Genomic DNA, 23,330 nt, shown 5'->3' on the forward strand with positions numbered 1-23,330 from the left:
TACAAAAAAATAAACGCAAGCTGCATCATTGTTGTAAGCAAATTGTTTTTCTTGTACAACTTGTAAATTTATTGAGACATTCTTGCTATTATCTTTTAAATTAGCACCGGAGATACTTTCAAAGGTATAGCAGCTGAACCAATCAAAGTTTCTGGCCCGTACACACACGATGGTGAATGAAAAACGTCGATCTCGATCCCGTGAGCGGGATGCCCGGCCAGATCGTGACCGTGAAAGGGAACGTGACCGGGACCGGGAACGTGAGCGTGAAAGGGATCGGGAACGAGAACGCGAGCGTGATCGTGATTGGGAACGAAGGCGAGAACGAGATCGAGACCGACACCGGGAACCACCGCAAAGAGACCGTCCGGGAGACCGGGACCGTGCTGAACGAGACCGGGACCGTGAACGCGAACGCGATCGTGACCGGGATCGGGCAGAGGATAAGGATAACAAACAGCGCAAAGATAAGGCGGACGATGAGCAGGAAGAAGATCTCAAAAAGGCGGACATGAAATCGGACCTTAAGGCAGACATGGTGAAGAAAGAACCGCTCTCGTTGGAGGAGCTACTTTCAAAAAAGAAAGCTGAAGAGGCCGCCCGTAGCAAGCCGGTCTTCATAACAAAAGAGCAACGCGCTGCGGAAGCTCTGAAGCGCCGGCAAGAAGAAGTAGCCGCCATGAAAGCAGCCGCCGCCGCGAATGTACCGAAATTTGGTGATGTTCCCGTAACAACCTTGCTGAACCGTGAAAAACGTGATCCACTAGACAAGTATGACCGAAGGGAACGCGAACGAAAGGTGGCCAATGATGAGCGAGACAAGGAAAAGGATGCTGACAAAAGACGATCGGGCGCAGCGGGAACGGAAGCCGAACCGGTTGTAAAAGATAAAGAAAAGGAGCAAGAAGCCATCCGGGAGCGGTATTTGGGCATTGTGAAGAAGAAACGCCGCGTAAGACGCTTGAATGATCGTAAGTTTGTGTTTGATTGGGACGCCGGTGAGGACACATCGATCGATTACAACAACTTGTACAAAGAGCGCCATCACGTACAGTTTTACGGTCGTGGTCACGTAGCTGGGATTGACATTAAGGAACAGAAGCGCAAGCAGAGCAAGTTTTACGGTGATCTGTTGGAGAAACGTCGTACGGAGGCGGAGAAGGAGCAGGAGAAGGTACGCTTGAAGAAGGTGAAAAAGAAGGAAGACAAACAGAAGTGGGATGATCGGCACTGGTCTGAGAAGGATGTGGACGAAATGACGGAGCGTGATTGGCGTATCTTTCGTGAAGATTACAACATTACGATCAAGGGTGGCAAGATTCCGAACCCGATTCGCACGTGGAAAGAGTCAGGCTTCCCGAAGGAGATTCTGGAAATTATCGACAAAGTTGGTTACAAGGATCCTACCCCGATTCAGCGGCAGGCTATCCCGATCGGATTACAAAATCGAGACATTATCGGTATTGCAGAGACTGGTTCTGGTAAAACTCTCGCCTTCCTTATACCGCTGTTGACGTGGATTCAATCACTGCCAAAGATCGATCGATTGGAGACGGCCGATCAAGGTCCTTATGCGATTATCCTCGCGCCAACGCGTGAACTTGCTCAGCAGATAGAGGAAGAGACGCAAAAGTTCGGTACTCCGTTGGGCATTCGTACCGTTGTCGTCGTAGGTGGTTTGTCCCGTGAGGAGCAGGGATTCCGACTACGATTGGGCTGTGAGATAGTAATTGCTACCCCGGGTCGTTTGATCGATGTGCTGGAAAACCGCTATCTTGTGCTAAATCAGTGTACGTACATCGTAATGGACGAAGCGGATCGTATGATTGACATGGGCTTCGAGCCAGACGTACAGAAGATCTTGGAGTACATGCCCGTGTCGAACTTGAAGCCGGACACAGAAGAAGCTGAAGATGCGTCGAAGTTGATGGAAAACTTTAACACGAAAAAGAAGTACAGACAAACGGTGATGTTTACCGCGACTATGCCACCGGCCGTAGAGCGACTGGCGCGAACGTATCTGCGCCGACCGGCCACCGTTTACATCGGTTCGATCGGTAAACCAACGGAGCGCACGGAACAGATCATACACATTATGGGCGAGAATGATAAGCGCAAGAAGTTGATGGAAATTCTGTCGCGTGGTGTCGAACCACCGTGCATCATTTTCGTCAACCAAAAGAAGGGAGCGGACGTGCTGGCGAAGGGTTTGGAGAAGTTGGGCTACAATGCATGTACGCTGCACGGTGGCAAGGGGCAAGAGCAGCGTGAGTACGCGTTGGCTTCGCTTAAGAACGGGTCGAAGGACATACTGGTCGCGACGGACGTTGCTGGACGTGGTATTGATATCAAGGATGTGTCGCTCGTTATCAACTACGACATGGCGAAAACGATCGAGGATTACACGCATCGTATCGGTCGTACGGGTCGTGCTGGCAAGACTGGTTGTGCGATTTCATTCTGCACCAAGGACGACAGTCATCTGTTCTATGATCTAAAGCAGATGCTGATGTCCAGTCCGGTTTCAGTGTGTCCTCCGGAACTGATGAACCATCCCGACGCGCAGCACAAACCAGGCACGGTGGTGACAAAAAAGCGAAGGGAGGAGAAAATATTTGCATAAAACACTTGTCATCGATTGCATTGAAATGGATGTAATTGACCTAAATAAATCCGTTTTCGAGTACTACATCATCGAGATAGCGTTTCGTGTTTCAAAAGGTATCAATCCAGAGAAAACATCCCCCTAATGAACAAAATTAAAATGCAGTTCAAGCACGGAACGGATCGTAGAGATACCGGTAAAACATTTTAAATAGAAAGAAAGTTATCTTTTAAGATTATCGCACCAATAAAGACAACACACTTGCCAAAAACTCTTTATTTTACCGCTTTCAATTATCAACAGCCAAGCGCCGTTTTAAATTTGAATTGACAGCATTTCAAACACGCTGTCAGTTGGTAATGATCATCGATCGATGATGATGATGATGACAGCTGCAGATTTTGAATTTCGCGAAACGTCATTTAACGTCAACATAAAACACAAACATAATCGCGCGCGTTGTTTGCATTCTGTTCTCCGGAAAGGCAGTATTAAATCGTATAGTTTGTGAATAAATTGATGGTTCGTGTTTTTTGTGTATTGAAAGCAGCATGAGCAGCGCAAAGAAACAACGTCCTGGAGGCGACGGGAGTAACAAAACCATTGCACCACCAAAACAACCCCAGCCATCGGAACCGATGGACGCCGACGTTGATGAAGATGCACTGATGTCAGAAGACGAGGAGGGAGGGACGCGTATTGGCGGCATCTACATTCCGCCACCGGTTCCACCGTACTGTTCCACGGAATGTAAGGGGCCTCGTTTAATCATTGAATGCATCTCGAATTATAACTTTAAAAGCTATGCCGGACACGTAATGCTTGGACCGTTTCATCAACGATTTTCTGCCATCATTGGTCCGAACGGAAGTGGCAAGAGTAACGTGATAGATTCGATGCTGTTTGTGTTTGGCTACCGGGCACAGAAGATCCGCTCGAAGAAGCTCTCGGTTCTGTTGCACAACTCTTCGAAGCATCCGAACACAAACAGCTGCACGGTGGGAGTGCATTTCAAGCAAATCGTCGATCGAGAAGATGGATCGTTCGATGAGGTGCCGAACAGTGCGTTTGTCGTCGCTCGAACGGCTTTCCGGGATAACAGTTCGTACTACACGATCGACAACAAGCGCGTACACTTTAAGGAGGTTTCCAAATTGCTGAAACAGCACGGCATCGATCTGGACCACAATCGGTTTCTAATCCTTCAGGGTGAGGTGGAATCAATTGCGATGATGAAGGCGAAGGCACAGACGGAAAACGAATGTGGATTGTTAGAGTACCTGGAAGATATAGTCGGTACGACGAGGTATAAGCAGCCGTTGCAGAACATTAACGAACGGGTCGATTCGTTGAACGAAGAGCGCACGGAAAAGCACAACCGCTGCAAGCTGGCCGAGCGCGAAATGAAAGACCTCGATAAACCGTTTAACGAAGCGGTGGAATATCTAAAGCTGGAAAATACACTGACCCGCGTACGGAACCAGCAGATACAAAAGTACATCAGCGAACAGCAGCGCAAAATCGGCGAGTTCACCGTGGAACGGGACCAGGCCGCCGGAATCCTTGCCAAACACGACGAAACGTACGATGCGCTAAAGGCAGAACGCATAGAAAAAGAGAAACTCGTGAAGGAAGAAATCAAGCAGTACGATGAGCTGGTCAGTGCAAAGGAAAGCAAGGAAACGATGCTTAAGAATTCGCTCGATAAGTTTGCAAAGGTGCAGGCAAACATGCGCGCTACGAATGAGCGACGTAAGAAAACGATGGACCAGATCATAACGGAGAAGGGCCGGTTGAAGGAATTGCTCGCCGTGCCGGAGAAAAACCAGAAAGAAATTGAAGAGTCAGAGCACAGGATAGAATCGCTCACAAAGCAGAAAGCTGAAGTCGAGACAAAGCTGACTGCCAACCTGGCCACGCTTAAGGACGAAACGAAGGGACTGCTGGAGGAAAAAGAAAAGCTGCAAACGGAACTGATCGACCTGAAGCGTGCGGTCGACGAAAGCAAATCGGCTCTGTCGATAGCGGAATCCGAGTTAAAGATCTGCAAGCACGATGAGGTCATGGAACGGCGCAAGCTCGAATCGCTCCGCTACTCCTACGAAGAAACCGAAAATGACCTCAAGGAAAAACAAGAGAGGCTCAAGATGTTGGAAGAAGCACTGCCGGCCACGCGAACCGAACTTGAAGCGGCCAAACAAAAGCTGCAAGCAAATGTTAACGAAGAGAAAGAATTGAGGCAGGAATTGCGCTCGGTGCAGGGCAAGCTGCAGGAATCGATGTCCGCTATGCAGTCGACACGTTCGCAGGGCAAAGTGTTGGACGCGCTGATGCGTCAGAAGAACGAAGGACGCATTCCGGGTATTCTTGGGCGGTTGGGAAATCTCGGCGGTATCGATGCACGATACGATGTTGCCATTTCGACGTGCTGTGGAACGCTCGATCACATCGTGGTAGAAACAGTCGACACGGCGAAGACTTGCATCGAATTTTTGAAGGATCACGATATCGGTCGGGCATCGTTTATTGCGCTGGAGAAGATACAACAGTACGAGCGCAATTGTCATACCAGAATACAGACGTGAGTAGAAGCCAATAGTCGTTGTGAATGAATACTTTGATTCGATTGTTTGATTTCCTCTCTTTCTCTCTTTTATCTGCAGACCCGAAAACGTACCCCGATTGTTTGATTTAATTCGCGTTGAAGACCAACGTGTGCTGCCCGCGTTCTATTTCGCCCTGCGCGACACATTAGTGGCGGAAAATCTCGATCAAGGTCAACGGATTGCGTACGGACGGCAGCGATTCCGCGTGGTTACGCTCGGCGGGGACGTGATTGAAACGTCCGGCACAATGTCCGGTGGTGGTCGTTCGCAACATCGTGGCCGCATGGGCACGACGGTGCAAACCAAAACGTCCGCCAGCGAACCGGCGGGAATTTCGAATCGCGAAATAGAGCAGATGCAAATCCGTGCGCAAGATATCCAATCCCAGATCAACTACGTGCAGGAGCAGCAGGGCCAACTGGAAGCCAACATTCAGCAGCTGACGGCAAAACTCAAGCAGCAGGAAATGGAACTGAAGCGAATGCGCATGGATGTTGCAAGTTTAACTCAGCAGATGCCACGGCTGAAGGCGCAACTGGATTCGCAGGCAGAACGTGTCGCCAGTACGCATTCCGATCCGGAAAAGGTGCGCGCGCTGGAGGCAAAGGTAGCCGAATGCAAGAAAGCACACGTAAGCTCCACCGGCATAGCGGACAAGATGCAGAAAGACGTCGATCGGTACACGGAACAGATTAATGAAATTACCGACAGTAAGGTGAAGGTGCTGCAGACAAAAATTAACACACTGGGCAAGCAGATTGACAAACTGTCCGCTAACATCTCGAAGCTAACGGTCGACATCAAAACGTCCGAGCGAAATGTGAAAAAATCGGAAGATAAAATCAAGAGCATGGAAGCCGAAGTTGAGGCGGCCCAGGATGCAATACGGAAAGACAACGATGAGCGTACGAAGCTGGAGGAGGAGGCAAGCAAGCTTCAGGAAGAGCTAGAAGCAATGAAAGAAGCTATCACAAAAGCGCACGAAGGTTCTTCCAGCATCAAAAAAGAGATTGTAGCGCTACAAAAGCGCGAAGCCGAGGGCAAAATGAAGCGGCTCGAGTTTGAGCAGATTCTGCAAACGATCGAAACGAAGCTGCAGGAAACGAAGGACACACTTCCCCACTGGAGGGACAAGGTAAGCGCAGATACGTATGGAGGATTTTATTTTCAATACTTTATTAGTATATACTAAAAACGAATGTAGCAATTTCACATTTACGCTTGTAACAGGACTGACGATAAAATGTTATTTAAAATCTTGCACACCCCGAACAAGGCCGCCCATTCGTTAGTTTGGAACAAACAGCAGTCGTTACATGGATGTAAATTTATTATTGCATGCAATAGCTTGAAACCGGTGTAGGCGGTTCCTTAAACTCACCCAAACCACGACGACTATATCTGGCTTCTCCATTGTGGAGAGTACAGCTAAGTGTGAGAAGGATTAAATGCACTTATTCGTTATTGTTTTCGTTTTCCATTGACGATCGTTTGGAGAGTATGGTTACTAGACCATTTCCAACTGACGGCTATGTATCGCGTTGCTAGCTAGCAACGGACGTGGCTAACTTTGCTGTTGGTATTTAAGTTAAGAAGTTTGCTGATAGAAACACATCTAGAAAGGAAAAATGTGGTGCCTGTGCACAGTTTAAAACAGGATCGTTTAAGATTAAGCTTCTGTTCCTTTTTTAAAACATGAAACCTCTGGAAATAGTTTGTGTTTCTTCTGTGGAATATTGATATATACGTTTCATTTGTAATAAGTATTTTTAGTCGAAGAAAGTCATAGTGCAAAGAAAGGAAACTTGTTCTTACGTATCTACCGATGCTGTTAACACGGTACTTTTTGGTGCAATCTCACTCCAAACATTGCGTGCAGTGTATGGTGTGTTAACTGGCGTGTTTCTCATCTCTACTGTACTTCTCCACCTCGTAATACTGTTTCTGTAGCATTATCTACCGCACTTGCCACCCAATAAACAACTCCCCTTTATAGCTGATGGGGATGGAGTCGAATTTTATCATCAATATCGAGACGTGCCGAATCGATCTCAGACACCGTTGGTAGTCCACTGGGCCACTCCAGCAGCTCTGGCTCGTTGTGCATAATCATTTCTGCTTCCGCTAGAAGGTCGATTACGTAAATCGGTATAATTTCGTACGTTCCTATGAAGCACAACGTAAAAGGAATCGATTGCATTACCTTGTATTCGATGTATCTTTGTCCCGTACGCAAGATCAGCATAGTAGGCGACGACAAACGATAGCGGTATGATCGGTGCAAGCGTTCCGGGGCGTTTCGTAGTGCGGAATCGCCCGATCAGCCCGACGGTCGAAACGCCGTAGAACGATGCGAGCCAATAGAACAGTTCACGTGCCCGTGAGATTTGCATCGCTGTTTCGCGCTCCTTCATCTGATAATGCATCTGAATCCAGCGTTCCATCTGGACGTAGAAGGAAATGATCAAAGAAAATATGTTTTAGCGACATGCTGATTTAAGTTCTTCGATACGCAAACTCATCACGGACCTTAATTTTGTTCATCTCGGAAATGTATTCCTGATTCTTCTTAACCACTTCCATCCCGGTGGGGTGTGAAAAAAAGCTTCCCATTGCTTGTTTTCTTTTATCCAAGGCAAAATGTGAGCTGGGTTTAGTTTTAGAGGGAAATATTCGGATAAAGATGCCGGAAGTACGCTAAACAGTGTCGGATGAAAATAAGGAGCACGTGGATAGTTTTGTTTCGATTTGTTAGGTAAACACTCAGAAACGTTCTCGATGGTCGTTTCGTTAGCTGGTAGGAAGAATCGAAGAAACTGACCGAATCTGTCAACCGGTGAAAACATTGGCCTCGTTTTTGGCGCATGCGACGTACAGGTTTTGTGTGCGATTCGAACACCACGTTAACGTTTGTTCCGTTGTTTGAAAAATGACTGTTTCGTTACTATATTCAATACGCTTCGAATTCATGCTATTAAATATTTCTCTACCAATTACAGCTTAAACCGTTGAAGTTGCACGAAATTCCGGGCGTTCCTCCGGAGGAACCACTGAAGGAATACACAGAGGAGCAACTGAGTAGCTACAAGCTACCCGATCTACAGTACCAGATCTCCATTCTGGAGGAGAAGCTCAACTCTAACAAACCCAACCTGTCCGTCATCGATGAATTCCTGAAGAAGCAGGAAGCTTACCTTAGGCGTGTCGCCGTGCTGGAAGAGATCACCGCCAAGCGTAACGAGATGCGACAACTGTACGATGACGTGCGCAAGAAACGGTTTACCGAGTTTATGCGCGGATTTCACATCATCACCAAGAAGCTGAAGGAAATGTACCAAATGATAACGCTCGGCGGTGATGCGGAGTTGGAACTGATCGATTCGATGGATCCCTTCAACGAGGGCATCGTGTTCAGTGTACGGCCACCGAAAAAGTCCTGGAAGATGATTGCGAACCTTTCCGGTGGTGAGAAGACGCTTTCCTCCCTCGCGTTGGTGTTTGCGCTGCATTACTACAAACCATCGCCACTGTACGTAATGGACGAAATCGATGCTGCACTAGACTTCAAGAACGTTTCGATTGTGGCACACTACATCAAGGTATGTTGTAACAAAAATGGCTAAAAAATAGCATTCTTACGGGTACGTTTTTTTTTTTGTTACAGGAACGGACAAAGAATGCACAGTTTGTCATTATTTCGCTGCGCTCCAACATGTTCGAACTGTCCGATTATCTTGTGGGTATCTTTAAAGTGAGCGATTGCACCAACTCCGTCACGATCATGAACGATCCGCAGAAGACCATTACGCACATTGGTGCTACACAGCAGCAAACGCAGCAGTTTGGGTTTCACAATGAGAATATAAATCTGCAGGACGATGAACCGTACCGAGCCACGCTAAACGCGCCGGAGGAGAGAAATGATGCACCCGAATCAACAACACAGGAAAATAAAGATAGTGCACAAGACACCCCAGTGGAACCGTCGTTAATGGAAACTAGCATCGTAGCAGAAGAATCTAATACGGTCGAACGAACCGAAGTACAACCGATGGAAATCGGAGAAGCAGAAGGAACAAGAATAGAAGGAGAACAGGAAAAAAAGGATGAAGAAATAAGTGAACAACTTTAAAGATTTTACAATTTTAGTACGTTTAGTTAGGTACTACAATACGGTTTTGAGCGAGAGCGATTAACTAGACGAGAGAATAAATGCAAGATCATTTTTACGTTACTATCTATTTTCTTAGTTGAAAATGATTTAATTTATCTTAATATATAGACTTTTTCATTAGTGTAGTGATTATAGAGTATTACACAAGTTCGCGCTATAACAAAGATCAATGCACCTGCACCAGTTTTGCAGCGTTGTAACTATTTTAAACGCTCTGTTTTCCGCAAATGCGTTTCTTTTGCTTTTCGTGATCTTTGCACAGATCCGAACCGAAGCAATGAAACGAAAGTGAAGAATCTATGTGGCACGCGGCTGTTGGCATTTGCGGTACGAACAATCCCGGCTGTAAGCATTATAGCCAAAAGAACGGTGTCGTTGCGATGAAAGGTGAAGTTTAAGGAACAAGCCTAGGTCAAGATCCTTACGATGGATGGGTAGTCCATCACATTGGGTACTCGGATACGATGCTACAAGTTGAATAATCACAGTCCATCGACACGGGAAGTCGAACGACAGATGTGAGTTTAGCCCAACTGAGACAAATGCATAAGAAATGTGTAACAAGCAAATAATTGCTCTAATAGACTTATTGGTCTTCATCAGTTTAACAAAATGCATCGTTTAAGTACAAATGCAAATGCAAGATCATCTACGAACACGAAGTTCTCCCATTTCTCACTATCACGATTGCTCCGAGAGCATTTCAAGGTCAAACTAGGATGGTACAAGCACAGGTCCTACAATTGTATTCCCCTGACAGACATATTAAATCTGTAAAATAGTTTCAAATAACGAACAGTTTTCATGCGCAAGGCTTAAAAAAAGGATTAAATCGGAGGACCACAAGTAAAACATGGTTAAGAAGCATAAAAATAGCTTCAATTATTGCTAGTATTTCGCTGAGAACGTACAGTTGAATCCCTTCTGTCAAAAAGCTTCACGTTGTACAGCCTGCCCGTTTTGATTTCACGCCTGCGTACACCATTTCAATCCTTGATAATTTTCATCATCTTTGTAGAGCTGCATATTGTTTCATTTAACAGCAAACGGTGCAGTGAAAACGGTGCTCGGTCTCTTGTACTCCATCTTTGCCCAAAAGTAAATTAAAAGAAGTAAGTGTGAAAAGAATTTTGTTACAAATTGTTTCTACTCCATCACGAGACGGGCGCTGATATCAAAAAAACGATCCGTACTTTTGCACACGTTTTTTTGTGCAAATTTTCCATCAATTTTCATCGCAAAACCCTTGCTACAGAGCCGGCATATAGAAGTGTGGTGAAAGTGAAAAAAAAACTATCCGATTGCACAATAATTGCATTTACAACAGCGTGTGTGTGTGTGATGTGCAATGAGTTAAGCGGTGCATCCGGCAAAGTATAGATTACGATTGTTTTTAAGCAGAACATTTATTTAACCTTGAGCTTATCAGGGAAAGGTCACCTTTCGTTTTTCACGTTTCCCAGCAAACCGGCTGTGTTTGAGCAAATACATTAAACAATGTAAAGGAGCCGTTTCTAGTGCGATAAAACTTTCGCTACATTGAATTGTACATTGGCTTGTAGTTGAATTATCTTCTCTTGTTCTAATGTACAGGCGATTACATAAAAAAGCATAATAGCAGAAAGACTGTGACATTTTGTAAGGGAAATCTTTTCTTTTCGTATGTTTTACCCGGCATCGGTATCGTATGGTATGACCTCTACATACGAGTTAGAGGTCAATGAAGACGCGCCTAACAAAATCCCCCTTTTTCCATTTTGAAACATGCATCCTCCCCTCCCAAAAGGGCAATCGTAGTAGGGGTGGACAAAATGTGATGCAAAATTAAATCATTTTGGTGAAACATTTAAATTGCACAATTGATACAGACGGGCAGTTCTATGAGTATAAGCCTCTCGTTCAATTAAAGGATTCGCAAATGTGTAGTACTTGGTTACTATATGAATGAGATTGTTGATAATATTCTATCAGCACCACACTTCCTACGATAAGCAAAGCGTTGTATCAGGTGTAGGTACAGCGGGAAAAAATAGGATTGTCGCTAGGAAACGAAATATCAAGCATATGCCTTCGTTGATGCTTCTTAATGGATTTTTTTCGGGTTTACACTGATAACCTCCGTACTTTTAGCGTCCACGTAAATAACAACATACAAACCAGTCGCGCCCCAAATACATTAAACATCAAACGCCAATATTGCTCTACAACGGACGAGCATGATCCGAGGAATTATGTAAGGCAGGCCTCCGCTTTTTTTTCTATTGCGATTATTGTAGCTAACGTAGATTTTAATCGATTCTAAAGGCTCAAGAAGAAATAAGCCCTTGAGCAAAGGGAGGAAAGAAATTTTTAAATGGTTCTACGGATATTTATGGAATTCGCTTGATATTACAACTTTGGTCGTTTGCCTCCATTTTTTTTTTTCTTTTGCTTGCCAATTTAGATCCAAGATGCCGTTCAAGAGTATTAAGGCCCGCCAGATCTTCGACTCGCGCGGTAACCCTACCGTGGAGGTGGACCTGGTAACCGATCTGGGACTGTTCCGTGCTGCCGTTCCATCTGGAGCCTCCACCGGTGTCCACGAGGCACTGGAGCTTCGTGACAACGAAAAGGCCAACTGGCATGGCAAGGGTGTCCTGAAGGCGGTTGAGAACATCAACAAGGTCATCGCCCCAGCTGTACTGAGCTCTAACCTTTGCGTTACTCAGCAAAAGGAGGTAGGTTCGGTTGCACTCTGCTTGTCGATTCCCTCGAATCTGCCCGAACGCGGAAGAAGAGAGAGTGAGAGATCTATTATTAGCATCGAAAGCGATAGAAAATATTATGCAACGGCACGATGCCGCCGTGGACAGGATTGCCGTGGAAGATTAATTTTGATTCGTATTTGCCTTTTTCTCCCCCCGTCCTTAGCTCGATGAGCTGATGCTGAAGCTTGACGGAACCGAGAACAAGTCGAAGCTCGGTGCCAACGCTATTCTGGGCGTTTCGTTGGCCATCTGCAAGGCCGGCGCTGCCAAGAAGGGTGTCCCGCTGTACAAACACATTGCTGATCTGGCTGGCAATGCCAACATCATCCTGCCGGTGCCGGCCTTCAACGTCATCAACGGTGGTAGCCACGCCGGCAACAAACTGGCGATGCAGGAGTTCATGATCCTCCCGACCGGTGCGTCCTCGTTTACCGAGGCAATGAAGATCGGCAGTGAGGTGTACCATCATCTGAAGAACGTCATCAAGGCCAAGTTCGGCCTGGATGCGACGGCCGTCGGTGATGAGGGAGGCTTCGCCCCCAACATCCTGGAAAACAAGGAAGCGCTGAACCTGATCCAGGACGCTATTGCGAAGGCTGGCTACACGGGCAAGGTCGAGATTGGTATGGATGTGGCCGCGTCCGAGTTCCACAAGGATGGCAAGTACGATCTGGACTTCAAGAACCCGAAATCGGACGCCAGCGCTTGGTTGGCTCCGGATGCGCTGGAGCAGCTGTACCAGGGCTTCATCAAGGACTTCCCGATCGTCAGTATTGAGGATCCCTTCGATCAGGATCACTGGGATGCGTGGAGCAAAATCACTGCCAACACCACGATCCAGATTGTCGGTGACGATTTGACCGTTACCAACCCGAAGCGCATTGCTACGGCCGTCGAAAAGAAGGCTTGCAACTGTCTTCTGCTGAAGGTCAACCAGATCGGTTCAGTCACGGAATCGATTAATGCGCATCTGCTGGCAAAGAAAAACGGCTGGGGTACCATGGTTTCCCACCGTTCCGGTGAGACTGAGGACACGTTCATTGCCGATCTGGTCGTGGGTTTGAGCACCGGCCAGATCAAGACCGGTGCCCCGTGCCGATCGGAACGTTTGGCTAAGTACAACCAAATTCTGCGCATCGAGGAGGAGCTCGGTGCCGGTGCGAAGTTCGCTGGTAAGAGCTTCCGTCATCCGCAGTAAACGTTCTGTACGAGATGGTTCCACCCGTTGTTGGCGAAAGGATAGTTTACGAGATCCGTCGTGCGTTAGGGTGATTCGTCGTGGGACCCTAGCGGATGGTCCCAGTATCTCTGCACGATGATGTACTCCATCATTGAAAACTCACCCCCACTGCTCGTGGTTGTCGCATAAAAGACGCATAAATAAGACCCACCAGCTCTGAGCGCTTACAACCTCATCAACCTAACCTCGGTATATTTATCGTCATGAAACTCTAACTGCAAGCAGCATAAATTGTAAGGCTTAAACTTATTGAATGTTATAATTGTTAAATGAAAGTGTGACAGTCACGTTTGTCAATGCATTACTGAAAGTACATGATCATTCGATAATACACGGAAACCACGGTAGGAATAACCTTACGTTTGCATGATATTTCGTATCTCTTATCCGAAAATGAATGTAAACAGAAGGAAGGACAATTTTGTTCATGTAGCATAGGTAACGAGTAGATTTGTGCTTAGTATTTTTGGCGCAATTCAACGTGTAGTGTTCGTGTTGTTGGCATCCACGCGATTATTGGTGTGCAACGCTCAATGAAAAGTACGCAGCCAAATCTGTCAAGTTAAAAACGAGAGGAAAACCAAACATCTGTTTGTACACAAAACAATACAAAAAAAGTTCAGTGGCAGTGCATTGTAAGCACAATTATCATTTTCACACCTTTGAGCTTTCGAACAATAATATTACATTAACTTTTCCTGCATTTATCAAGCACGGTGATGCCACAAAAGGACAATGTTGCCGAATAGCGCCTGCTGACTAGTTACGAAACAACTGTGTATGTAGTTTATTCTCGTTGCTCGGAAACAAAACAACCGTGCGCTCGAAACATAAGCCCCGTCGAACCGTCGTTGTTTCGTGATGGCAAAGAATTGGCTTGCCAGGACGAAAAAAAAGTTCCTCCGGCTTCATCCGGCGTGGCGTGTATACGTAATCGTGCTGGGGTTGCTTGTCCTGTACAATGAGGTGCTTATTTACGTGTTGCAAAAATTGAAGTGGTCGAATATTTATTGCAAAGAAGGTACGTGTCACAATGCGGTAAAACGGGAGCTGAGAAATGAGAATTTAATGTTGTAAATTAATACCGTCCTTTCAATAGCTGGCTGTGTAAGGATTCTACTTGTAGCGGATCCACAAATTCTAGGCAAAACGTACGACACACATTTCTATGCCGGGTTGGCAAACTACGATTCTGATCGGTATCTTGCTTGGTATTACGAGCAAGCGGTAGAACATGTGCAACCGGATGTCATAATTTTCCTAGGCGACCTGATGGACGAAGGTACCGACTCAACGGAGATACACTTCGAGGAGTACTACACACGTTTCGGCGCGATCTTCCCTACCCATCCGACCGCGAAGGTGATCTACATACCCGGTGATAATGATATCGGTGGTGATGGTAGACAACCGCTGAATCCGATTGCAAAGCGACGCTTCCGGCAGTATTTCTCCGAGCGACCGGCTTGGGTGATTAACGATAATCTAACGATCTACAACATCAATCGAATTACGCTAGAGATGACACTGAACGATCCGCGCATGCTAGATAGCACCGGGACGGATATTTCCGATCGCTACCTGCGTATATTTGTTAGCCACATACCAGTACTGGACGTTCCATCCAGTTTTACCTACAAGGCGATACACAATCTAAAACCGAACGTGATCTTTTCGGCACATCTGCACATTTCGCAGTTTGCCCGCATACATCGCAGCCGGTTGAAAACGGTGCAATATCGGCCGCTGAGTCAGGACAAGCGTACCGCGTACAAGGTGCATTCGTTCGATCTGAGCTACCATCAAGATACGCAGGAGTTGCTGGAAATCATCGTTCCCACGTGTTCCTATCGGATGAGTGTTCCAGACATTGGATACGGCTATGCGGCAATCGGTAGGCATTTAAACGAATCGGCCTGGGTTGTGGAGTGTGTGCTAATTACGTGAATGCTTTCGTTTTTCATCTCAATATCCAGATGGCACCACGCTAAAGTACACCGTTCTTTGGACGACGCGACGCTTCTATCAACTGATCTCGTACGTAGTGATACTGGCCATTCCGATCGGGCTGGGTGTACTGTACGCTGTGTATAAATTCCTACGGGAACACTGTAGCTGCCGCTCGAGGTACGAACGCTTACCGAAGTAACCAACGCGGTAAGTAGAACATAGACATAATTGCGGCCTGAGTACTTGTGCAATGTTGGGGACAAGTTGCGAATAAAGAACGATGGTAAAGCAATATTTTCTAAAAATACATCTTGATCGAACTTGCCTTTGAGTTACTAGATTAATACACCAGTTCCTTTTTCGCATGTTATCATTAATCTTGATTTGAGAACGGTTGTTCCATACTGTTGTACTGGTTTAAACGTTTGAAATGGAGATCAGTTCCACTTTATTCTGATTACTCGATCTTATAATGTTTATAAGTGTAAACAGTATAAGATCGGTAGTAACGATCAACGGCAACATGCGAAAAAGAGATGAATTAGTAATGGTTCTTCCGTCGATGCTCTTTTGCTGTCCGAAATTATGAAACGAACCGTTTTTAGAGGGGTTTTACCGCAACCGACGGTGACTTCAATGAATGGAAAGAGAGGATAATACGAATAAGACAGAGTGTAACAGTAGTCATAATTTTATTTATATGCAGACGATCGAATATAAATATGATATATATATGATCGATCATGCAGTAGTGATTGTCAATTGCCTCTGTAAGGAGTTATTGTTACGACTCCAAGCGCTGTTCGGGGAACTTGGTAAAAATTCAATGTCCAACGGGCAGAACGGTAAATCGCCCGGATTATTGCATTCGATTTTGTTATTGCTTAAAATCAGTTCCACAAGCCGTTTGGGATATTTTTCCTCTCGAAATGTAATCAATGAAATATGATTTGACGATAAATCCAAATCTAGTAGATCCTCCATATCGCTAAACGCGTCCATATTTACGCTTGTTAGGTTATTTTTACTAAAGCAGATATTATAGATACCTGGCAGCTGATGCATACAGTTCGGCAAACGCAACAGCTGGTTCGAATCGAGGGCTATCGTTTCAAGGCTTGGCATCAGCTCCCATTGGCAAAAGTCGAGCGTTTTCAGACGATTGTGAGATAGCATAAGGTTCTGCAAGTGGCCGCCAGAAAATCGTCCAACCAGCAATTCTAGCTTATTGTATGATAAATTAACATTCTTAAACCATCCAATAGGTGAAGCTATCTCGAGATTGATGATTCTAAGCTGGTTATTGCTCAGGTTTAACATATCAAATTTTCGTTGTTGCCTATGGTTCAAGGTGCTCGTGATTGTCTGTATTCGGTTCTGCATCAGTTCTAACGAATCGAGTTGATTGAACCATTGCAGCAAGTCCAGGTTTAGGTGATGAATGTAGGATTGTTGCAGTTTGAAATTTAGCAAATTTTTCAGATTCCTAAGAGAGACTGGTATCTTTTGCAGTTTGCTACCGACGATGAACAGCTGAAGGATGACATCGTTGCATTGCAATTCGATCTTGCTTAGCTGTGTTTTTATTAAGGCGATCCTTCTGATGGTTAAATTGCTTGGCAAAACGAAACGTTGCAGGCTTTTAGAGTTGATAATTTCCAACTCGTCCAAAGTGGGCGGTAAGTGTTTGATCGTGGCACGATCGAATGTTGAGGTTTCAAAGTTTATAAGCTGCAGCAACATTGCGTCGTTTGGTAAGGTGATGTTAGCGTTCCTAGGATTAAAACGCTCGATGGTACACCGTGTGTATAAGAATTGTTGACAATCCCACCGGAAACCGATCACGCACGTTAAGCATATGTTGAGTAAACAGACCAACAGTAATAACCCAAAATTCACCGTGCTGATGAAGGTTCGTTTTTTTCCACGCACAATACATAGTAAATGGTACAGTAAAACGTTCGATTCTAATTCCATTCCGTAACGCTAACAGCTCACACTAGCAATTCTGCACAAATTGCCTCAATTTCTCCATAAATAATAAACGGTCGATAGCGCGGTAATTTGCATTTAATTCTCTTAATAAATATTAAAATGTGATACAATGACCCTAATGATCGTAGCATCGCAAACAATGTGAAATTTTAGTTACGCCTATTGAGAGCGTAAATGAATAATATGCAATTTAAACGCATGCCACAAATGATCAGTTTTTTTCTACAAACATTACTAATGAATGCATACTCCAAATTATTATCTCAATTAGAAGTATCAAAATTGTACAATTACAATATGTTGATGGAAGATCGTGCGATAGATTGTTTTTTTTTTGTTTTCCTTTGATGACTAACAACTGCGAATGCGTGACTCGTGACTTTATATCTTATACTTGGTATGATTTTCTAATATTTGAAGCTTGGAATAATTAAAAAAATGCAAACAGCGACAAACCATCCAAGAATTTCAGGCGCCTCAAATTCTCAACTTTTTAAATGTAAATTTAAGTAAACACATAAAACTGCTTTGACACGAAATAGTTTGAAACATAAAATGAAGAGGATTTTATTTCCGAAAATCGCCTTGAACAGTATTAAGTGAGAACTTTTAATTGTTTGAGAAAATTGAGCCTATTTCGCGCCCAGCTACTGTCGGATTGGCTTGGTTGGAATTCAATGTCTAGTGGACAAAATGGTAGATCCTGGTGATCGTTACATTGCATTTTATTTTTTCTTAAAACCAGCCGCTCAAGCCGTTTGGGATATTTCTCTTCGCGAAAGATAATAAATGAAATTTGATTTGATGTAAAATCCAAATCGGTTAGATTGTTCATATCGCCAAACGCATCCATGCTTACAGACGTTAGCATATTGTTGTTGAAACGTATGTAGGAGAGACCTAACAGATGGTGGATGCAATTCGGGACACGCGAAAGTTCGTTCGTATCAAGGGATAAAATCTGGAGGCTTGGCATCGGCAACCATTGACAAAAATCGAGCGTCTTCAGGTAATTGTGCGCAAACGTAATCGTCGTTAGGTACTCACTGGTGAATCTGCCCACGAGCAATTCTATCATATTGTGTGATAAATCCACATACTTAAACCACCCAAGAGGTGTAAGTACCTCGAGATTTAGAGTTGTAAGTTGATTATAGCTCAGGTTGAGCAAAAATAAGTTTTTCCGTTGGCCACTATTGAGAGTGCTCGTGATCGTGTGTATAGTGTTGTATGAAAGATCCAACGAATCTAACATGCGGCACCACTGCAATAGATCCAAGTTCAGATGCTGAATAGAGGAGTGTTTTAGTTGGATGTTATTCAAATTCTTCAAATTCTTCAGTGATGGTGGAATCTGCTGGAGGTGACTGAAACTTATCCACACCGATTTGAGGGCGTCATTTGCTTGGAAGTGTATCCATTCTAGCTGCGTTTTTTCTACAACCAGCTGTAAGATGGTGAAGTTGCCGGGCACAATAAGTTTTTGTAACGGTCGCGAATCTAAGATTTGCACACTCTCAACCGTGTCATGTAAATAGTTAAAGATCGCGTGATCAACTGCTAAGGTTTCCAGATGCCGAAATCGTACAAATACGACACCCGTTGGTAGTTTTGAGCGTAACGAGCTCGGATTAGTCTTCTTAGGGTTGAGATGCTCTATGAAGCACTGTTTTCTCGTATTCCCTTCGCACACCATGTGGAAGCCTAGTACCACACTTTGCAATATGTTTAAGCATTGTAAGCACATGAGTATTGGTGGATAAAAGTTCAACAAAATTACGTACAAACTTTGCTTTTTCCGTTTACCAAACATGTCACTAAACGTTCTCTTTGCTATAACACTCGATTCAGGTGTCAAGTTTTGCAACGCTTACAGATCATACTAACAATTCACACTTCCCAATAAGTTTGCTACGTACATCACCTAAAATAAGTGCATTAATGATGTATAACAATTCGTTCCATTATCTAATGGGATCTTATTAGAAAAGTGCATTATCATTAATGCATCATTAGTGCATTAATATCTTCATTAGAAGTCATTGCCATGTTTCAGGAAGTATACTGTTAAGAACTGTTCCAAGTTACTCACGAATGATCAGTTACTAACGAACACGAATTATTACGGGTAGTGTTGGGTCAAGTAGCTCTTTTGCAAGAACGGAGCGCACCGCTTTCGCTCTCTAAACTGTGCGGTGCGCTTCAAGTAGCTCCACACGGAGCGCTGCACACAGGATCGATTGTGCGATGCGCTCCCAGGGTATGGAACTTGGTTCCTCGAATAACTCCTGACAAACCTGAGAGCATGGCTGTCCAAGAAGAAAATGTAGCCATTGGTGCCATCTATCGACCACAGGTTAAAGATTGGCGATCCGTTGGATACCGACCGAGTTATAGGCAAAACTTGGTGCAAAAATGAGCCTTAGTAAATTTTCATTTTTTTGAATTTTTTGATTTTTTTATTATTTTTCACTCTTTTTTTTATTTAAAGCATTACTTGAGTGAAAAGAAACACATTGCAACCAATTGGCATTAAAATAAATCAATTTATTTTTTTTTGCAAAATTTCCCAAAAAAAACGTAAGGGGTAAGCCTTATGAAATTTTCGAGTTGAAAATTTTTTTAAAATTTTTTTCTGATTTTTTATTATTTTTCTAATTTAAAGCATTGTTTGAGTGAAAAGAAACTTATTGCAACAAATTCGCATTGAAATATATCACATTTATAAATTTTGCTGAATAGCGTTAGGAAATGGCCCTTCAAATAGCCTTCAAATGGGAACGCATCGCACAATCGCACTTTTTCCCGTGGGCTGTGCGGGAGCGCGAACAAAAAGATGAGCGGAGCTCATTGAGGTACCTCTTTCGCTCTTGACCCAACACTAATTACAGGTAACTGGACAAAACTGTACGCATTGCAATCCAAACTGTTTTTGAGTTATTTTTTCCATTAATCCTCCGCGTGTACGGGAAATGCTAAACACTGTAAAGATTACACTAATAACTGTGATCACTACCGTAATGTTAACATATAAACATTTTTATACAGAATCCATTTACTCTACACATAGTAGGGCTTTTTATTTTCATAAATCGATTTAAACATCGTTATGTAAGAACCAATAATTTTTTAAGGAAATTGGCACTATTTCGCTCCCAGTTACTCTCGGAATGGTTTGATTGGAACTCAATGTCTAGTGGGCAAAATGGTAGATCCTTAGGATCGTTACATCGTATTTTATTTTTGCTTAAATTCAGCCGCTCAAGTCGTTTGGGATATTTCTCTTCCCGAAAGATAATAAATGAAATTTGATTTGCCGATAAATCTAATATCGTTAAATTGTCCATGTCCCCAAACGCGTCCATATCTATGCTCGTCAGCTTATTGTTGTTGGCCGTAATATAGGTAAGGTGTCTTAGATGATGCATACAATTCGGGACACGCAAAAGCTCGTTCGTATCAAGGGATAAAAGCTGCAGGCTTGGCATCGGCAACCATTGACAAAAGTCAAGCGTCTTCAGACGATTTTTGGAAAGTGTGATACTGTACAGATGATCGCTGGAAAATCGTCCAACCAACAATTCTATTTTGTTCTGTGATAAATCAAGATACTTAAACCATCCAAGAGGTGTAAGTACCTCGAGATTTAGAGTTTTAAGTTGATTATAGCTCAGATTGAGCAAGAATAAGTTTTTCCGTTGGCCACTATTGAGAGTGCTCGTGATCGTGTGTATGTTGTTGTATGAAAGATCCAACGAATCTAACATGCGGCACCACTGCAATAGATCCAAGTTCAGATGCTGAATAGAGGAATGTTGTAGTTTTATCTCTTCCACATTCTTCAGATTCTTCAGTGATGGTGGTACCTCCTGTAAGTTGCTAAATATTATCGACACACCCGTAATGAAGTCATTTGCTTGGAAGTGTATCCATATCAGCTGCGTCTTTAGAATGGTTAGCTGCTTGATGGTAAAGTTGCCGGGCACAATAACTTTAAGTAAAGGTCGTGATTCCACAATTTGTACACTCTCAACCGAGTTGAAATACTTGAAGATCGATTGATCGATTGCCGAGATTTCGAGGTATCGAAACTGTACAAATACGACACCCGTTGGTAATTTGTAGCATAAGGAACTTAGGTTAGTCATCGTCGGGTTGAGATGCTCTATGAAGCACTGTTTTCTGGTATTGCCTTCACACACCAACTGGAAGCCCACCACCGCAATGGGTATTATGTTTAGGCATACGATTACTAGTGCATAGTATCTCAATCTTTGCTTTCTTCGAACACTAAGTAAATCACTATAACACGTTTCAATAGTCATTGTTGTAACTTTGGCCATTGACGACGACAAGTTGGTTAGGTACGCCACGTGAAAAAGTTGTAACGATAATAAATCATAAAAAACCAATGTTAAACCCGTCTGAAAAAACATTCTCGTAAACTAGGAGTGGGACATTGGTGCTGTATTATATTTCTATTTATTATTGTGTTTTAAACGAATGGAAATGAATCCAGGAGTGTATTAAAAACACATTAAAAAAAGGCTCATTAGCATTATGCATCGCAACCCTTCTGTGAGCGGAATACAAATCTAAATGTGAATTTTTACCGAGGATGGGAAAAACTTCGTAACATTCGCTAAGTCCAGATGATTTTGTTCTAGATAAATTTCCTGTAAGCTGGACGGCACGGACCGACGGTTAGCGACAATTGATCTTATTACATTGTTCGTGAAAAATAGCGATTTAAGCTCGTTCAGCATCGCGAATGCATCGACAGTAATTTTTGTTAGCTTATTGTTGTTGAAGTTGACAAACTTCACATTCGGCATCCGTCCCAAACACTTGGGTATTTGCTGCAAACTATTTTTGTTAAAAGAAAACGAATTAATTAATGGCATCGTGTCCCAGCGGCACAGATCTATCGTTAGTAGATGGTTGTTTGTGAGTACAACTGACGCAATATTGGGATTAGTGAAGCGTCCTTCAATCATCTCTATTAAATTGTCTTCCAGTTCAATTGTCCGCAGTTTCCGCATGTTTGCAAACACTGTCATATTAACACTGCGTAGCTTATTGTTTCCAAACATGAGTTTCTCCAGCATTGGACCACAGCTAGACATCACGGAACCTTGGAATGATATGATGTTGATTAGATTGTTTCTTAAGTTAAGTGAATGTAGCTGTGATAGGTTACAAAATCGTTCTAAACTAATCTGTCCAATGGGCGACTGGCTTAATTTTAAAAAGGACAAATTTTGCACGTTGATTAGCGTTGGTGGAATCGCGCTTAAGCTACTCTGCATTACATACAACTGGGAAAGTGAGCAATCCTTTTCGAAACGCATTCGCGTCATGGTGGGCTCCGTAACGCTAATTGCTTGGAGGGAACTGTTTTTTGGCACAATTATCACTCGTACCGCGCTAGAACCACTGAACGTTACTTTGCTGACATCGGGTGGTATGCTGCTAAATATGAGATTGTCCACGTTCGTTAGAATCAGATTTTTAAACTCAATATTGTCCGTTCTGTCCGGTACGTGGTTAAACAAGAATGTCCCCTCCAACTTTGGATTATAGCTTGTGATCGTGCAGGTGTAATTGATGTTTATCTGCTGACAACGAAACTGAAACGCTGTACAGTGCATCACTGCGACACTGATAAGCAACAGGCTGCAAGTTCAGGTTGGGGGTAAATGAAGAAAAAAATATATAAAACAATAGAATATTTAGGTAATAGATCTTGATCTACACAACCTTTTCCAAACGTGAATCGACACGATACTCATAATATCACGTGAACTGTACAACTCTAACTTTATGACTAACGGTTACATGAGTTGATAGTGTAGTAATATACTAATCATTAGGCACTCGATTATAATAATAATTGATTATTAGAAATGCATTTCCGGAACAGATGCCCTCCCTTTGCTTAATGTGTGGCCCATTGTTCATAGGTGATTTAAAAGTAGTGTGATCATGATAATCAGCATGGCTCATCATTCAA

At 43.7% G+C, this 23,330-nt stretch overlaps 6 protein-coding genes across 6 annotated transcripts; 4 read left to right on the forward strand and 2 right to left on the reverse strand.

The window, feature by feature from the left end:
* LOC125762783 (probable ATP-dependent RNA helicase DDX23) lies at positions 1 to 2,689 on the forward strand. The gene is made up of 2 exons (XM_049425269.1): positions 1 to 33; positions 105 to 2,689. The coding sequence occupies exon 2, from the start codon at positions 170 to 172 to the stop codon at positions 2,621 to 2,623; it is 2,454 nt and encodes an 817-aa protein (XP_049281226.1). The 5' UTR covers positions 1 to 33; positions 105 to 169; the 3' UTR covers positions 2,624 to 2,689.
* Positions 2,690 to 3,037: 348 nt separating this feature from the next.
* LOC125762779 (structural maintenance of chromosomes protein 4) lies at positions 3,038 to 10,278 on the forward strand. Its single transcript, XM_049425265.1, has 4 exons — positions 3,038 to 5,186; positions 5,269 to 6,346; positions 8,211 to 8,810; positions 8,876 to 10,278. The coding sequence occupies exons 1-4, from the start codon at positions 3,157 to 3,159 to the stop codon at positions 9,341 to 9,343; spliced, it is 4,176 nt and encodes a 1,391-aa protein (XP_049281222.1). The 5' UTR covers positions 3,038 to 3,156; the 3' UTR covers positions 9,344 to 10,278.
* Positions 6,367 to 8,188, reverse strand: LOC125762805 (plasminogen receptor (KT)). Its single transcript, XM_049425305.1, has 3 exons — positions 7,741 to 8,188; positions 7,415 to 7,655; positions 6,367 to 7,335 (listed from the first exon to the last, which is right to left on the reverse strand). Exons 1-3 carry the CDS (start codon positions 7,822 to 7,824, stop codon positions 7,202 to 7,204), a joined length of 459 nt encoding a protein of 152 aa, XP_049281262.1. The 5' UTR covers positions 7,825 to 8,188; the 3' UTR covers positions 6,367 to 7,201.
* A 96-nt stretch (positions 10,279 to 10,374) lies between the features above and the next one.
* On the forward strand, positions 10,375 to 13,731 carry LOC125762790 (enolase). The gene is made up of 3 exons (XM_049425281.1): positions 10,375 to 10,497; positions 11,829 to 12,102; positions 12,296 to 13,731. Exons 2-3 carry the CDS (start codon positions 11,836 to 11,838, stop codon positions 13,328 to 13,330), a joined length of 1,302 nt encoding a protein of 433 aa, XP_049281238.1. The 5' UTR covers positions 10,375 to 10,497; positions 11,829 to 11,835; the 3' UTR covers positions 13,331 to 13,731.
* Positions 13,732 to 13,874: 143 nt separating this feature from the next.
* LOC125762796 (uncharacterized) lies at positions 13,875 to 15,629 on the forward strand. Its single transcript, XM_049425291.1, has 3 exons — positions 13,875 to 14,393; positions 14,472 to 15,266; positions 15,349 to 15,629. Exons 1-3 carry the CDS (start codon positions 14,234 to 14,236, stop codon positions 15,519 to 15,521), a joined length of 1,128 nt encoding a protein of 375 aa, XP_049281248.1. The 5' UTR covers positions 13,875 to 14,233; the 3' UTR covers positions 15,522 to 15,629.
* A 434-nt stretch (positions 15,630 to 16,063) lies between these two features.
* On the reverse strand, positions 16,064 to 21,465 carry LOC125775003 (toll-like receptor 3). The gene is made up of 3 exons (XM_049445382.1): positions 20,481 to 21,465; positions 19,237 to 19,241; positions 16,064 to 17,053 (listed from the first exon to the last, which is right to left on the reverse strand). Exons 1-3 carry the CDS (start codon positions 21,463 to 21,465, stop codon positions 16,064 to 16,066), a joined length of 1,980 nt encoding a protein of 659 aa, XP_049301339.1.
* Between the last annotated feature and the right edge of the window lie 1,865 nt (positions 21,466 to 23,330).

The sequence above is a fragment of the Anopheles funestus genome, chromosome 2RL (genome assembly GCF_943734845.2).
Source record: "Anopheles funestus chromosome 2RL, idAnoFuneDA-416_04, whole genome shotgun sequence".
Classification (NCBI taxonomy): domain Eukaryota; kingdom Metazoa; phylum Arthropoda; class Insecta; order Diptera; family Culicidae; genus Anopheles; species Anopheles funestus.

Coding starts and splice junctions, on each gene's coding strand:
- LOC125762790 (XM_049425281.1), top strand. CDS start 11,836: ATGCCGTTCAAGAGTATTAAGGCCCGCCAGATCTTCGACTCGCGCGGT. Junction 12,103..12,295: donor GCGTTACTCAGCAAAAGGAG/GTAGGTTCGGTT, acceptor CCCCGTCCTTAG/CTCGATGAGCTGATGCTGAA.
- LOC125762805 (XM_049425305.1), bottom strand. CDS start 7,824: ATGGGAAGCTTTTTTTCACACCCCACCGGGATGGAAGTGGTTAAGAAG. Junction 7,656..7,740: donor CCGAGATGAACAAAATTAAG/GTCCGTGATGAG, acceptor TTCTACGTCCAG/ATGGAACGCTGGATTCAGAT. Junction 7,336..7,414: donor AAAGATACATCGAATACAAG/GTAATGCAATCG, acceptor TCGACCTTCTAG/CGGAAGCAGAAATGATTATG.
- LOC125762783 (XM_049425269.1), top strand. CDS start 170: ATGGTGAATGAAAAACGTCGATCTCGATCCCGTGAGCGGGATGCCCGG.
- LOC125762779 (XM_049425265.1), top strand. CDS start 3,157: ATGAGCAGCGCAAAGAAACAACGTCCTGGAGGCGACGGGAGTAACAAA. Junction 5,187..5,268: donor TGTCATACCAGAATACAGAC/GTGAGTAGAAGC, acceptor TTTTATCTGCAG/ACCCGAAAACGTACCCCGAT. Junction 8,811..8,875: donor TTGTGGCACACTACATCAAG/GTATGTTGTAAC, acceptor TTTTTGTTACAG/GAACGGACAAAGAATGCACA.
- LOC125762796 (XM_049425291.1), top strand. CDS start 14,234: ATGGCAAAGAATTGGCTTGCCAGGACGAAAAAAAAGTTCCTCCGGCTT. Junction 14,394..14,471: donor GAATATTTATTGCAAAGAAG/GTACGTGTCACA, acceptor TCCTTTCAATAG/CTGGCTGTGTAAGGATTCTA. Junction 15,267..15,348: donor ATACGGCTATGCGGCAATCG/GTAGGCATTTAA, acceptor CTCAATATCCAG/ATGGCACCACGCTAAAGTAC.
- LOC125775003 (XM_049445382.1), bottom strand. CDS start 21,465: ATGACTAACCTAAGTTCCTTATGCTACAAATTACCAACGGGTGTCGTA.